General features: G+C 37.0%; 1 protein-coding gene across 1 annotated transcript in view; it reads left to right on the top strand.

Annotated features, from left to right (window-relative positions):
- ttyh3a (tweety family member 3a) overlaps nucleotides 1-13,147 on the top strand; it is a 52,241-nt gene that overhangs the window by 35,782 nt on the left and 3,312 nt on the right. Inside the window, exons 9-13 of the mRNA XM_026257726.1 lie at nucleotides 1,572-1,664; nucleotides 2,807-2,899; nucleotides 3,758-3,894; nucleotides 9,118-9,291; nucleotides 9,608-9,683. Coding sequence (XP_026113511.1) covers nucleotides 1,572-1,664; nucleotides 2,807-2,899; nucleotides 3,758-3,894; nucleotides 9,118-9,291; nucleotides 9,608-9,683 — 573 coding nt within the window. The remainder of the gene's footprint in view (nucleotides 1-1,571; nucleotides 1,665-2,806; nucleotides 2,900-3,757; nucleotides 3,895-9,117; nucleotides 9,292-9,607; nucleotides 9,684-13,147) is intronic.

Here is a 13,147-nt window from a genome sequence, read left to right as displayed (position 1 = left end):
ATTCAGGATTCTTTGAATTAGAAAGTTAAAAAAAGAGCAGCATTTATTTGAAATCTAAATCTTTTCTAGCATTACGTCTTGACTGAAAATGTGATCGATTTAATGTGTCCTTGCTCAATAAAAGTAGTAATTTGTATTAAGAAGAAAAATATTTTTAACCTCACACTTTTGAATGATAGTGTATATAACACTGCATTAGAATTTAACCAAAAGAATGTATCTTCTAAGGAGCATAATTTTGGAACAAACTTGGAGTTGCGTTTGTTTGTGTTTTTCACAATTCTTGTTAGCAGCACTGAACCTTGCTGATGCTGCATGTTGTCTTTAGTTAGTTTCCAGTACTGTTTCCTGCCATTAACACCGTAAGCAGAAGTCTTCTGTGAGCTCTGTAAAGAAGGACATGTTGTTGTTGTACTCTTCATTGCCTCTTTCTCACTGAATGTCAGCGAACTTCCCAGCCTATCATTGTGGAGCTGTTGGCAGACACCGAGAACACGGTGGCCATTTAGCATCTCAAATATTCATGTTTTCAAGACCTGTGCTCTTGAAATGCTCTGTGACACACCTAAAAGGCCGGATGCGAGAGCCTGTACTGACTTTTGCTGCTGGGTGTAAATGCAGGGTTGCATTATGCAAGCAGCTCTCTCCTGCTGCAGAACTAACAGTGGAGTGAGCGTGGGTGTGTGCAGTGGGGAATCAACACTGAGGAAATACTGCTGCACTGGCCAGGAAGTGGCTGTTGTGCAACCCAGTTTGTGTTACCTGTCGAGCTCTTTATATTGCATGTGTGTGCCTTCCAGAAAATAACCAGAATCAAATAATTACACACCTTATTTATAGCAATATAGTTTTATGAATTATACGAAGAAATCCATAGTTTGTTTAGCGAAGATGCAGTAGATCGACAATAAAGGTATTAATCATAAAAATAAAAAGTAAAAGATTTAAAGTAAAGTAAAAAAAATAATAAAAGATTTATATTTAAAAAATAGGGCTCTTAAAATTTCTATTCATTGAAGAATCCTGAAAATGTATCACAATGTCTATTACAAAAATAAGCAGCACAACTATAGTATTTTCAACATTGATAATAATAAGAAATGTTCTTTGAGCACTAAAACAGCAGAATAAATGACATATATTAGAAAACCGGTATTTAAATATAATATTATTATTATTATTATTATTTTTATTATTATAGTAATTGTCACTATAGTTTTACTGTATTTTTGTTCTAATACATGTAGCGTTGGTGACTTCTTTCTTATTTTTTTATAATTCACTTTTCAACTGCTATCTTTTAGTTTCATCTTATTTTTCATTTTCAGAGTCACTTTAAGTTTTACACAAATGTGTTTAGATCTGTAGGTTTTTGTGCTAAATTTAGTGTATTGTACTAACCAGATTACTGTATGTCTCAAAAAAAAACATGGAGTAACCTGAAAAACCTGTAATTGTTGAAAAAAAAAAGATATATAATTTATTTCTATGTGCTTTTCTAAGAATAAGCTTGTAAATGAGATGAATTTTGCACACTGCATGTAACAGGTTTTGTTTCTGTCTTATTGTAGAAGCTGTCAGGCAGTCACAAAGCACTGGTGGAAATGCAGGACGATGTGTCAGAACTACTGCGCTCTGCAGTCCGAGAATACCCCACAACAAAGGTGAGCGTGTGTATGTAGATATCTGCATGTGTGTGTGTGTGTGTTTTGAGAGCATGCGTGTAGTATGTATGGCCCATTTCTCTCAGTCCCTGATGAAAAAAAGCAGGTTCTTTTGTAGTGTCTGTGTGGAAATGTTTGTGTGTGTGTGTGTGTGTGTGTTCACTATCCCTGGGCCTCTGTCATTGTGCAGCATCTGTGTGTGTTCTGGGACAAAGTGATGGCTGACATTCTGCACATGTGGAAAGAAAGCCGTCCTCTTGCTCAAACACAAGCGCTGAGAGAAACCGCTGAATCAATGGAAATAATTCACCCTTATAACCAGCCAAAATCTGATTACCACTGCAACTTCATACAACTTAGAGCCTTTAAAAGAAAGAAAACAAGCATCTCTTATTTGACATCCTCCTGTGTGAATGTTTTGTTTGTCTTGTGTGCCATTGTGTGCTGGACTCATGAGAACTGAATAGAAATGAGGATATTGATTATACTTCCTAATGTATGCATTGCATTTACATTTAAATTTCTAAAGTGACTTACAAATGAGGACAATAGAAGCAATCAAACCCCACAAAAGAGCAATAATATGCAAGTGTGGTGACAAGGCTCGGTTAGTCTGAAAGTTTATTTATTTTTTATAATGAATAAAAAGAAAACAATTAGATTGAATGGAAGAATAGAGAATGCTAGTATTAGAGGGTCATTTTTTAGATATACAGAAAAGAAAAAGAATAGAGAATGCTAATGTTGGAGGATCTTTATTTGTAATGAATAAAAAGAAAACCAGTAGACTGAATAGAAAGAGTAGTGTTGGAGCATGGTTTTTTTTTTTTTTTATAAATAAAGATAGTAGAGCAAAGAGATTCTGTACTTTTTTACTTTCTTTTCATCAAATAATCTTTAAACAAACTGTATAATGGTTTCCACATAAATATTAAGTACCACAAAGCATTTTTAGCATTGAAAATAATAACAAGAAATGTTTATTGAGCAGCAAACCAGCATGCTAGAATGAATTGTGAAGGATTGTGTGACACTGAAGACTTTACCATCACAGGAATAAGCTACATTTTAAGAGAATATCTATTTAGACATTGCATTTATAGTAACCACTTTATTTCAAACTATGTCTTGGTGTTTTTTAGGGAAACCTTGAGCAAATTCAGGGGGGTTTGAACACCACTGAAGTCGGACTGCACCAGCTCACTGCTCTTGTGGACTGCCGCAGTTTGCACATGGTAAGAAAGTGTTTCAGAGTATGTGACCACTTTAGGTTCCTCTCTGACTCTCAGCACATCTCGCCGCCATCTTCACTGTAACCTCAACCTGTGGGCTTCTGTGACATGAGAAACCAGGGTTTTACAGCCCACCTGCAGTGCGCTTACAAACACACACACACACACACACACACACACACACACTGGAGCCAGTCCTCTTTTCTAAGAGTTCCTCCTCAGGGCTGAGAGACAGAGGCCTGCTGTTGGGGTGGTCCTAAAAAATGCATCTCCTTCCCATGAGAAACAGAAAGTAACAGATAAAATGTGGACTTTTGGAAATGTATTATACATTATTGATGGTGTTTTCATTCTGCAAAAGCAATAACATACTTTCCGGCCCAAACCATCTGCATCTGGGCTGTATGTGGGAGAGTTTGTGCTGGAGATGCAGAGCAGCGCAGGCAGTAATTACAAATAGAGCGATTTAGCAGTTAATGATGACAGTAATTTGGAGGAGGGAAGACTCTTCCATGTTTCTCTGATAGCAGCATGTGTAGGGCTGCTCACGGTCCGCTCAGCATGTAATATTAAAAGCCCTGTTTCTCTCTGCAGCATATGGTGCCGTCTCCTGCAGGAAGTTCTCAGTCAGAAAGTCTAGCTCTGGATATTATCATACTGTTTTCATGTCTTTTCTATCTATTATCCACATACCCAAAAGAGACTGGTTTCCGTGTTGTTGCATGCAAGGCATTTAAAGTGACAGTTGACCCAAAAATGTACTTTTATTCTGTCATTATTTTCTCATCCTTGTGATGTTATCCTAACTGTGTGCCTCTGCTGTTGAAAGCGAGTCAGTGATGGCAGTGAATTTGTGTGCAGGATTATGTGCAGGCATTGACTGGCGTGTGTTATGATGGACTGGAGGGTGTGATCTACCTGGTGCTGTTCTCATTCATCACAGCTCTCATGTTCACCTCTGTCGTCTGCAGTGTGCCACACACATGGCATGGCAAAAGGTGAGCTCTGAAGAGAGAAAAAAATTTTCCAAATATTTTTTTATGGTTATAGTTACAATTATTGTTAGTAAACATAGAGGGGTTATTATAGTTAAGTAAAAAAGAAAAGTGCAATATTCCTCTTTTTAATTTAGTTTAACTTGATAATACAAAAAAAAAATCTCTCTCTCTCTCTATATATATATATATAGATAGATAGATAGATAGATAGATAGATAGATAGATATAGATATATATACATATATATATATATATACATATACAGTATTGTTCAAAATAATAGCAGTACAATGTGACTAACCAGAATAATCAAGGTTTTTCGTATATTTTTTTATTGCTACGTGGCAAACAAGTTACCAGTAGGTTCAGTAGATTCTCAGAAAACAAATGAGACCCAGCATTCATGATATGCACGCTCTTAAGGCTGTGCAATTGGGCAATTAGTTGAATTAGTTGAAAGGGGTGTGTTCAAAAAAATAGCAGTGTGGCATTCAATCACTGAGGTCATCAATTTTGTGAAGAAACAGGTGTGAATCAGGTGGCCCCTATTTAAGGATGAAGCCAACACTTGTTGAACATGCATTTGAAAGCTGAGGAAAATGGGTCGTTCAAGACATTGTTCAGAAGAACAGCGTACTTTGATTAAAAAGTTGATTAGAGAGGGGAAAACCTATAAAGAGGTGCAAAAAATGATAGGCTGTTCAGCTAAAATGATCTCCAATGCCTTAAAATGGAGAGCAAAACCAGAGAGACGTGGAAGAAAACGGAAGACAACCATCAAAATGGATAGAAGAATAACCAGAATGGCAAAGGCTCAGCCAATGATCACCTCCAGGATGATCAAAGACAGTCTGGAGTTACCTGTAAGTACTGTGACAGTTAGAAGACGTCTGTGTGAAGCTAATCTATTTTCAAGAATCCCCCGCAAAGTCCCTCTGTTAAAAAAAAGGCATGTGCAGAAGAGGTTACAATTTGCCAAAGAACACATCAACTGGCCTAAAGAGAAATGGAGGAACATTTTGTGGACTGATGAGAGTAAAATTGTTCTTTTTGGGTCCAAGGGCCACAGGCAGTTTGTGAGACGACCCCCAAACTCTGAATTCAAGCCACAGTACACAGTGAAGACAGTGAAGCATGGAGGTGCAAGCATCATGATATGGGCATGTTTCTCCTACTATGGTGTTGGGCCTATTTATCGCATACCCGGGATCATGGATCAGTTTGCATATGTTAAAATACTTGAAGAGGTCATGTTGCCCTATGCTGAAGAGGACATGCCCTTGAAATGGTTGTTTCAACAAGACAATGACCCAAAACACACTAGTAAACGGGCAAAGTCTTGGTTCCAAACCAACAAAATTAATGTTATGGAGTGGCCAGCCCAATCTCCAGACCTTAATCCAATTGAGAACTTGTGGGGTGATATCAAAAATGCTGTTTCTGAAGCAAAACCAAGAAATGTGAATGAATTGTGGAATGTTGTTAAAGAATCATGGAGTGGAATAACAGCTGAGAGGTGCCACAAGTTGGTTGACTCCATGCCACACAGATGTCAAGCAGTTTTAAAAAACTGTGGTCATACAACTAAATATTAGTTTAGTGATTCACAGGATTGCTAAATCCCAGAAAAAAAAAAAATGTTTGTACAAAATAGTTTTGAGTTTGTACAGTCAAAGGTAGACACTGCTATTTTTTTGAACACACCCCTTTCAACTAATTGCCCAATTGCACAGCCTTAAGAGCGTGCATATCATGAATGCTGGGTCTCATTTGTTTTCTGAGAATCTACTGAACCTACTGGTAACTTGTTTGCCACGTAGCAATAAAAAATATACGAAAAACCTTGATTATTCTGGTTAGTCACATTGTACTGCTATTATTTTGAACAATACTGTATACATATAAATAAAATTATTATAGCTTAATGATATACTAAAATAAGGTTGTATTTTGTAGATTGTGGTAACCTACATGTATATTCACATTTTTATGTAAGTGTATTTCACGTTTTGCACCTCATCATACACAAACAAACACACACACACACACACACACGTGTATATATATCCACACACACAAACATGTATGTAAATATATACACACACACACATATATACTTATATATATATATATATATATATATATATGTGTGTGTGTGTGTGTGTGTGTATTGAAATATTTATATATATATATATATATATATATATATATATATATATATATATATATATATATATATATATATATATATGATATATATACATATGTATATGACAAGTATACTATTACTAACAGTATGCATCTGATAGTGACCTATATATTCCTAACACTATATCACTACTTCACAGCATGAAATATGTATTATCTGGCTTCTTGTGCATTAAAGAGAAAGGAGCAATTTTGTTATGGTCATTTAACACATTGTTCTTTTCCCACGCAAGTTAGTGTTAGCAGTATGACGCAGTCTTTCAGTGGAACATCCTCATTTTTTTAGTCAAATGCACTCAGGAGGATTAAACCAGAGCTCAAACAACTGTTAGTGGTGTTCATGGGCATTGTTACGACGACTATGTTTGGACACCTCTTGCTCCCATCACGCTCTTCGGTCAGAATCTAAACGGAAACAGCTGCCTCGCTCCATCTCTTCCCCCTTGTTCCTTCCTTCCAAGGGATCTGTGTGGGAATCGCTCACATCTTCCTCCCATAATTACATAAACTGCCATCATTTCCCGGTCCAGGCCCATGCGGCAGCTCTCCCAGGACAGGCCTGCATCAAGCAAACAGGATTACACTGGGAGAGATAGAAAGGACAAAGACGCCAGCTTAAGCATATTATGTTATTATCACACTCGTAAGTGTGTGTCTCATGGTACGCAGCTATTCACACTACCTCTTCATTATAGATAATTAGCGGTTTCTGAATATGAGTTTAGGCAGGCAGTGGCAGGCCGAGCAAGTGTGGAGGTAGACACTGATTATGTGTGAAGTAGGGAAATATTTTGAGCTATTTGAAGTTAGTTCATGCATTATTAAATGCCAAAAAAAAAAAAAATTGTTGGTGTTAAAGGTGCACACAGTTTTTTTTAAATAATCTTTCAAAGTGTAATATAACTTTTTTTATATATATAATAATTAAGCTTAATGTCATGTTAAGTGACCAGCCCTAGACCAGTGGCGCCATTGACCAGCACAACATTTAAAAATAAATAAACAAAGCACCAAGTGCCCCTTATAAAAATAATAATAATAAAAATATTTAAAAAAATAATTTTCACTATAAAGCATTTTTTACATGTATACTTCTCATGCATTGAAAACAATAACAAAAAAGAGCATTGTTTTAAAAAAAATTAGATTTTTCTTAATGCAAATAATCTAAACAGTATTGTAACTATTTTTTAACATCTTAAACAGAGGTGTGGAAATACCCTCCGAAAGTAGTTAAGAAACTGACATTATGTATTTTGTTTTTAGTCAAAGTGACCTGCAAACATCATAAGCCTAATATAAATTTTGTACACGCATTTCCGCAACATATTAGTGTTGAAACCTTGTTCATGACCCTAAATCAAAGAGTTACAATTTCAAGAAAATCCTCATAGGTTAACCAGTGTTCCCAATAACTCAAAAATCGAAATGCACTGCAACTAAATGGCACAAAAGTGTCATTATTTTTGTCATGAAACCTAGTACTGAAAATTCTGACTTGGTGTGAACAAGTTTTTTACTGGATCACCTCCGAGTTTACTTTTGTGGACAATAATGCAACCTCACTTTATGCCAATGATAACTTTCAAGCTACCACGTCCGGCAGGGAGCGGCCCAGATCTGATCACAGCCCTCCTGATAGTGTTCATTTTTCTCCCTCTGGTCATTGTCAGCTTTTTCTATCCTGTTCATTAAGCTAACACAGAGCAGATACAGCTCGTTCTGTTCCTGGTTGCATGTAATCAAATCAGTGACAGGAGAACAGACTGTTAGTAGTCTGTCAAGAGTCACACGATCACTGATGCAGGTTTTTGTGTGGTTCCAGGCTTTCCCTCAAACGATGTCGTCCCACTTGGCCAAATGCATGCTGCTTTCTTTGTTCCCTGTAGCTGTCTGAAAGCAAGCAAAGCACATGCCTCTGTGTGGACTGGATGTGCTCTTCCTGTTTATCATTAGTAACACAGCAGAGAGCGCCCTCTGCTGTTCATACCACAGTGTGACACATTGATAGTGAAGATCGGAGGGAATTTATTCATGTACAGTTGACATACCACAGTGGAATGATTCAAATTTTGGGTGGTTTCATCCATTTCTCTGAAGTCTTGGCTTTCCACTTTGAATGAAGGTTAATTGATTTATTTATTGGATTACACTGATGATATGTGTGACATAATGGAGAGGTTTTTTTTATTTTATTTGAGTATTACACATTGTCTGAAAGTTGTAAAAATAAGCTTTTCATTGGTGTAATACTAATCAAATATTAAGTTTTGATATATTTATGGTAGGAAATTTACAAAATATCTTCATGGAACGTGGTCTTTACTTAATATCCTAATGGTTTTTGGCATTAAATAATAATTTATCATTTTGACCCATACAATGTACAGACTTTTTTTTTTTTATGTTTTTTAAGTCTTTTATCTGCATCCAGGCTGTAATAATTTGATTAAGTATACAGTAATGTATAATTTATCCCTGTGATGGTAAAGCTGAATTATCAACATCATTACTCCAGTGTTCACTGTCACATGATCCTACAGAAATCATTTTAATATACTGATTTGCTGCTCAATGTTGAAAATAGTTGTGCTGCTCAATAATTTTGAAGAAACTGTGATGCATTTTAATATTCACAATTTAATGTGTCCCTTACCAACCCCAAACATTTGAATAGAAATGAATTTGTTCCTTTATTAATATTCTGTCCCATATTCATTCATTCATTCATTGCTTGTTTAGCATCAAAAAACTTAATAAAATGACATGATTTTTACCTGACAGTACTTCCCTTTTGTTCTGGCGGTGGTGCTAATCAACAGCGGGTATTTAGCTTCTGCCAAGAGTAGGGTACAGATGACAACTCTCTGATCTCTTGAGAGGTCCCGTCTGAGTTTGACACTGCTTGTCAGCTATCTGCAGTGTCTCATTCACACTCCCACAGTGATCATGGCTTGTGCTTTCACTGACGTGTCTGCTGACAGTACTGTGCATGTTGTGTGTTTGTGCATACAGGCCTGATGAGGACAGTGAGGAGGAGTCCATGGCTCAAGGAGGCAGACAGAATCATGATAACCTGTACCGGGTGCACATGCCCAGTCTCTACAGCTGCGGCAGCAGCTACGGCAGCGAGACCAGCATCCCTGCAGGAGCACACACTGTCAGCAATGCTCCTGTTACCGAGTACATGTGAGTTAAACACACACAACACATACCGATCACCTTTTCCCTTCTGTCAGGGATCCATGGAGTTTTTTGTAGAAATAGCCTGATGTTCAGTTTGACCGATACTACCTATGTTTCTTTAGCAGTAAATCAGCATATTAAAATTTCTGAAAGATCATATGACACTGAAGACTGGAGAAATTTTTTTTTTAAATCTTCCCATGCCCCAAACTTTTAAGTGGCAGTGTAAATAAACAAGTACATTACATTTGAAATCGATTAGTAACATTAATGCAGGAGGATTTTGGATCTTTGTAAAGAGTGTGTGTCTCGTGTCCAGGACCCAGAATGCAAACTTCCAGAACCCTCGCTGTGAGAACACTCCTCTGATCGGGAGAGAATCTCCTCCTCCGTCTGTAAGTACCTGCACTCGTCCTCAGTGAATGACGACACACACAAACACACTAACGCACAAACCAGAGTCATTTTGACAGCCTGAATGCTTCAATATCCTCCTCAAATAGCTCCTTCTTGTAGTTTGCTTGTGTAAAACAATGATCTCCCCCACTGTAGTCTCACTGTACACAGCAAGTCATTACAAAGAGCCCTGAACCCCGTTCAAGTTAAATGTCTAATTAGATCAATAAAGTTGAGGAAGTGGACCTTTCAAGCCAACTGCTGTTGGATAACTTTTGCCTGTTGGGAACTTCTTGCTTGCCCAATCTTACAGAAGAGTTTAGGCGGACTGGTGATTTATAGCCATAGATCGATGTTGCATTGATTTGTTTGTGTGTGAGGTAAAGGAGAACAGAGATTGCGAGCCAGCTGCCCACTTACTGACTGGAAACACCTCGATAACTGAAGCGAGATATCCACACGGTCACCTGTAATTGCTGAAATCAGGTTGTTAAACTCAGTGCTCTGACATGGAAGAAAGCTGATTGATTAGCTGAGTTCCTGAGACATTTCACATAGACTTTAAATGTACCTCAACACCTCTTTCTGGCAGCCAATCGATATGAAGTCTTGCTGTAGGCTACTCTTTGCATTGAACTTTTGCATTTTCTGTGATAAAAAAAAATAGATCATTCAAAAGAATGATGTGGCTAAGAGTTCAGACAGTGTGGTGCATCAGTTTCATTCTTGTTTCATTTAAATGATGGCATTACAACTGCAAACATTAGGTGGCGCTGTGGATACATGGTGTTGAGGAAACAATGACGAGTGCTTTCAGACACATTGTTTAGGCTTTCAAGGTTTTCTTGGCATTTACTGATGTTAGGCACATTTTCCTGGGTGAAATCCAGTCATTTCACATGAAGGCGAATGGTTTTTGCAGATTTCACGAGTTCAAGTTCAACAGAAAGCTGCTTTGTTTGAAAGTGACTTCTGTCTGAGCTGTGCTTCAGTATTTATAGCTATTGATGTTGATGTTAGACAATGGAACCTTTTTTTTTTGTGTGTGAAATTTCCTAGAGTCATGCATCCCACCAGATCCAATCCAATTTTAGCATCTTATAAGTAACTGGATTGATGAAGATTGCTGGTGAGATTAATGTATATTATTAAAAGACATTTTTATATAGCTTCTGGTGAGCGCTAGTGTCTTATTATTGTTGACTTCTGCAATTGCGTTCAATGCATTATTTTACATTAATTTTTGAATAATGCATTACATTGTTTATATTTCTAATTATTGTTATACATATACGCATCTTTTTAAACTTGCATTTTATTTGTTTATTTATTTTTAAGATTTTTGGGGTTTAGTTTTTTTGCCTTTATAATGATAGGATAGCAGCTAGACAGGAAGTGAATTGGGAGAGACGAGATCAGGAAAGGTCAACGAGCCGGGACTCAAACTCGAGACAGTGGCACTGCTCACAAAGCTATTGGCGCAGACGCTTGCATTTTCATTTTTGACAAATCCATTGCATGCCAACATAATTTAAGAAACATTATCACTGGACAGACTTTAAATGAAGCTAAAAATCTGTGTTAAGATGTGTTGGTCGTGTAGTCGAGGTGAGATACAGATTGTCAGGACTTGCTGATGTAAGTTAACCCCACTCACAGCGTGTACTTGTGTCCCCTCACACCTTCGTGTCTGGTCTTGTGTCCTCTAGACGCTGCCTGTGTGTGTTTGGGAGTGCATGTGTGTGTGTTTCTTGTGAGCTGGAGATGTAGTCAGTGGTGTCTATCTGCTCTACAGTTTCTTGTCGTTTTCTTTTCTGCAAACCCACACAGTTGTATTTGACATCCACGGACAGTAACAGCCGTCACAGCTGGCAGTTAAAGCCATCGGAGAGTTCCCGCTCGTTTTGGTAACAGCCTCGCTATTCCAACAGGTACTCAAATGCCCCACTCCCACTTACTGGCCCACCTTCCTCCCTGTAAAAACAAAAAACCCTCACTCTGACCCAAGCAAGCTGCCCTGGCCCCTGGTGTTTCTGTTGTGTGGCTCCCTGGTCTGGCATGTTAATCAACCCTTCACGTATCTGACAGAGAATCCAATTTCCAAGAACACAGGGAGGAATAAATGCATTAAGGCAGACGTTAAGGAAGAGAACTGCTGTTTAATTCAGTTTGGCTAATGATTCGCATCCTTAAGGTGCATTCACACTGACAGTCCTTAAATTGATGGAGGTCACCGAGCCGCTGTACTGTTAGGTTTCTATGTTGACCGTTGAATCTGTCTGCGCTCCCATTGGCAGTTGACACATCACATCACTTCTCATTTGAGTAAAGAATGCCCACTGTCACTCATTTCGGTGAAAATCAGCAATTCTCTGTCAGGTTTTATTTGAACGTTTCCTTGTTACAATGCAGTTAAGCACTGATTAATATTAATAAGCAATCTCTGTCCGTGTTAACAAAAGTACTGTAATGTGTTTTGTGTCATATTAGTTACACCTTTCACAAGGGATTAGTACTTTTATAAAGTAAATATTATTAGGTAGTCCTGTTAGGGATGCATTATGACTGATATAATATCAGCTTGATGTGTTGAAATTTGAGTTTGACTAAGATTTGTCAGCTCTAATCACTACATATGCATCTGTAAACTGATGATGATTAGTGTACACTGGATTTGATTGTACAGATTAGACTTGTCTTTCATTGAGAAACATGTGACTGAACCCGTTTAAGGGAATTACTCATTATCTTAGTATGTAAGTCTGAACTAAATAAATATCTGCAGACAGAGCAATCAGCAAGTTATATTCATTTATGTTAATATTAGGGTCATTTTAGGTCTGGAAGTATAAAGATATGTCTCCTCATTTTTGGGTATCAAATCATGTTAGGGGTTAGGTTACATGTAAGAAAAATAGCATTTTTGTTTTGCCATTTAATCGCCAAGAAACAAATGATATTAATTGTACTAGTACAGTCTCTGCAAGCATATTAATATTGAGTCTACAAGGCTGTCTAAATGATTCTAGGTGTGCTGTGACAGACTTTATTATTATCATTATTATTATTATTATTATTATTACTTTGTTCAATGTGTTATACGATACATTCATTTTATGATAATTTTTGTTATTTTTGTTTGTTGTATACATAATGTATATATAAGCTTGTCTGTTTCTCTTTTTTTTCATTTTAATTCATGTCCAAATATCTCTACATAATTTTATTACATTTTATCACAATTTCGTTTTTTTTAATTATTATTATTATTTTGATATTTTAACTGTAACACACTCACAATGCCAAAACAAGTGTATCAAATCTTTCAAGGTACAGCTTTGAAAGAAAATTACAATCCAATCAGAACATTTGTAAAGCATGCATTATGCATTAGGCACACACAATATACAATATCCATAGCATTTTTCTTTTTAGCCTATATTTTTTATCATTTTTGGCATCG

This window comes from Carassius auratus, unplaced genomic scaffold (genome assembly GCF_003368295.1).
Source record: "Carassius auratus strain Wakin unplaced genomic scaffold, ASM336829v1 scaf_tig00214480, whole genome shotgun sequence".
Classification (NCBI taxonomy): Eukaryota; Metazoa; Chordata; class Actinopteri; order Cypriniformes; family Cyprinidae; genus Carassius; species Carassius auratus.
The sequence above is the reverse complement of the archived record's forward strand: the minus strand, read 5'-3'. Positions and strand labels throughout refer to the sequence as shown.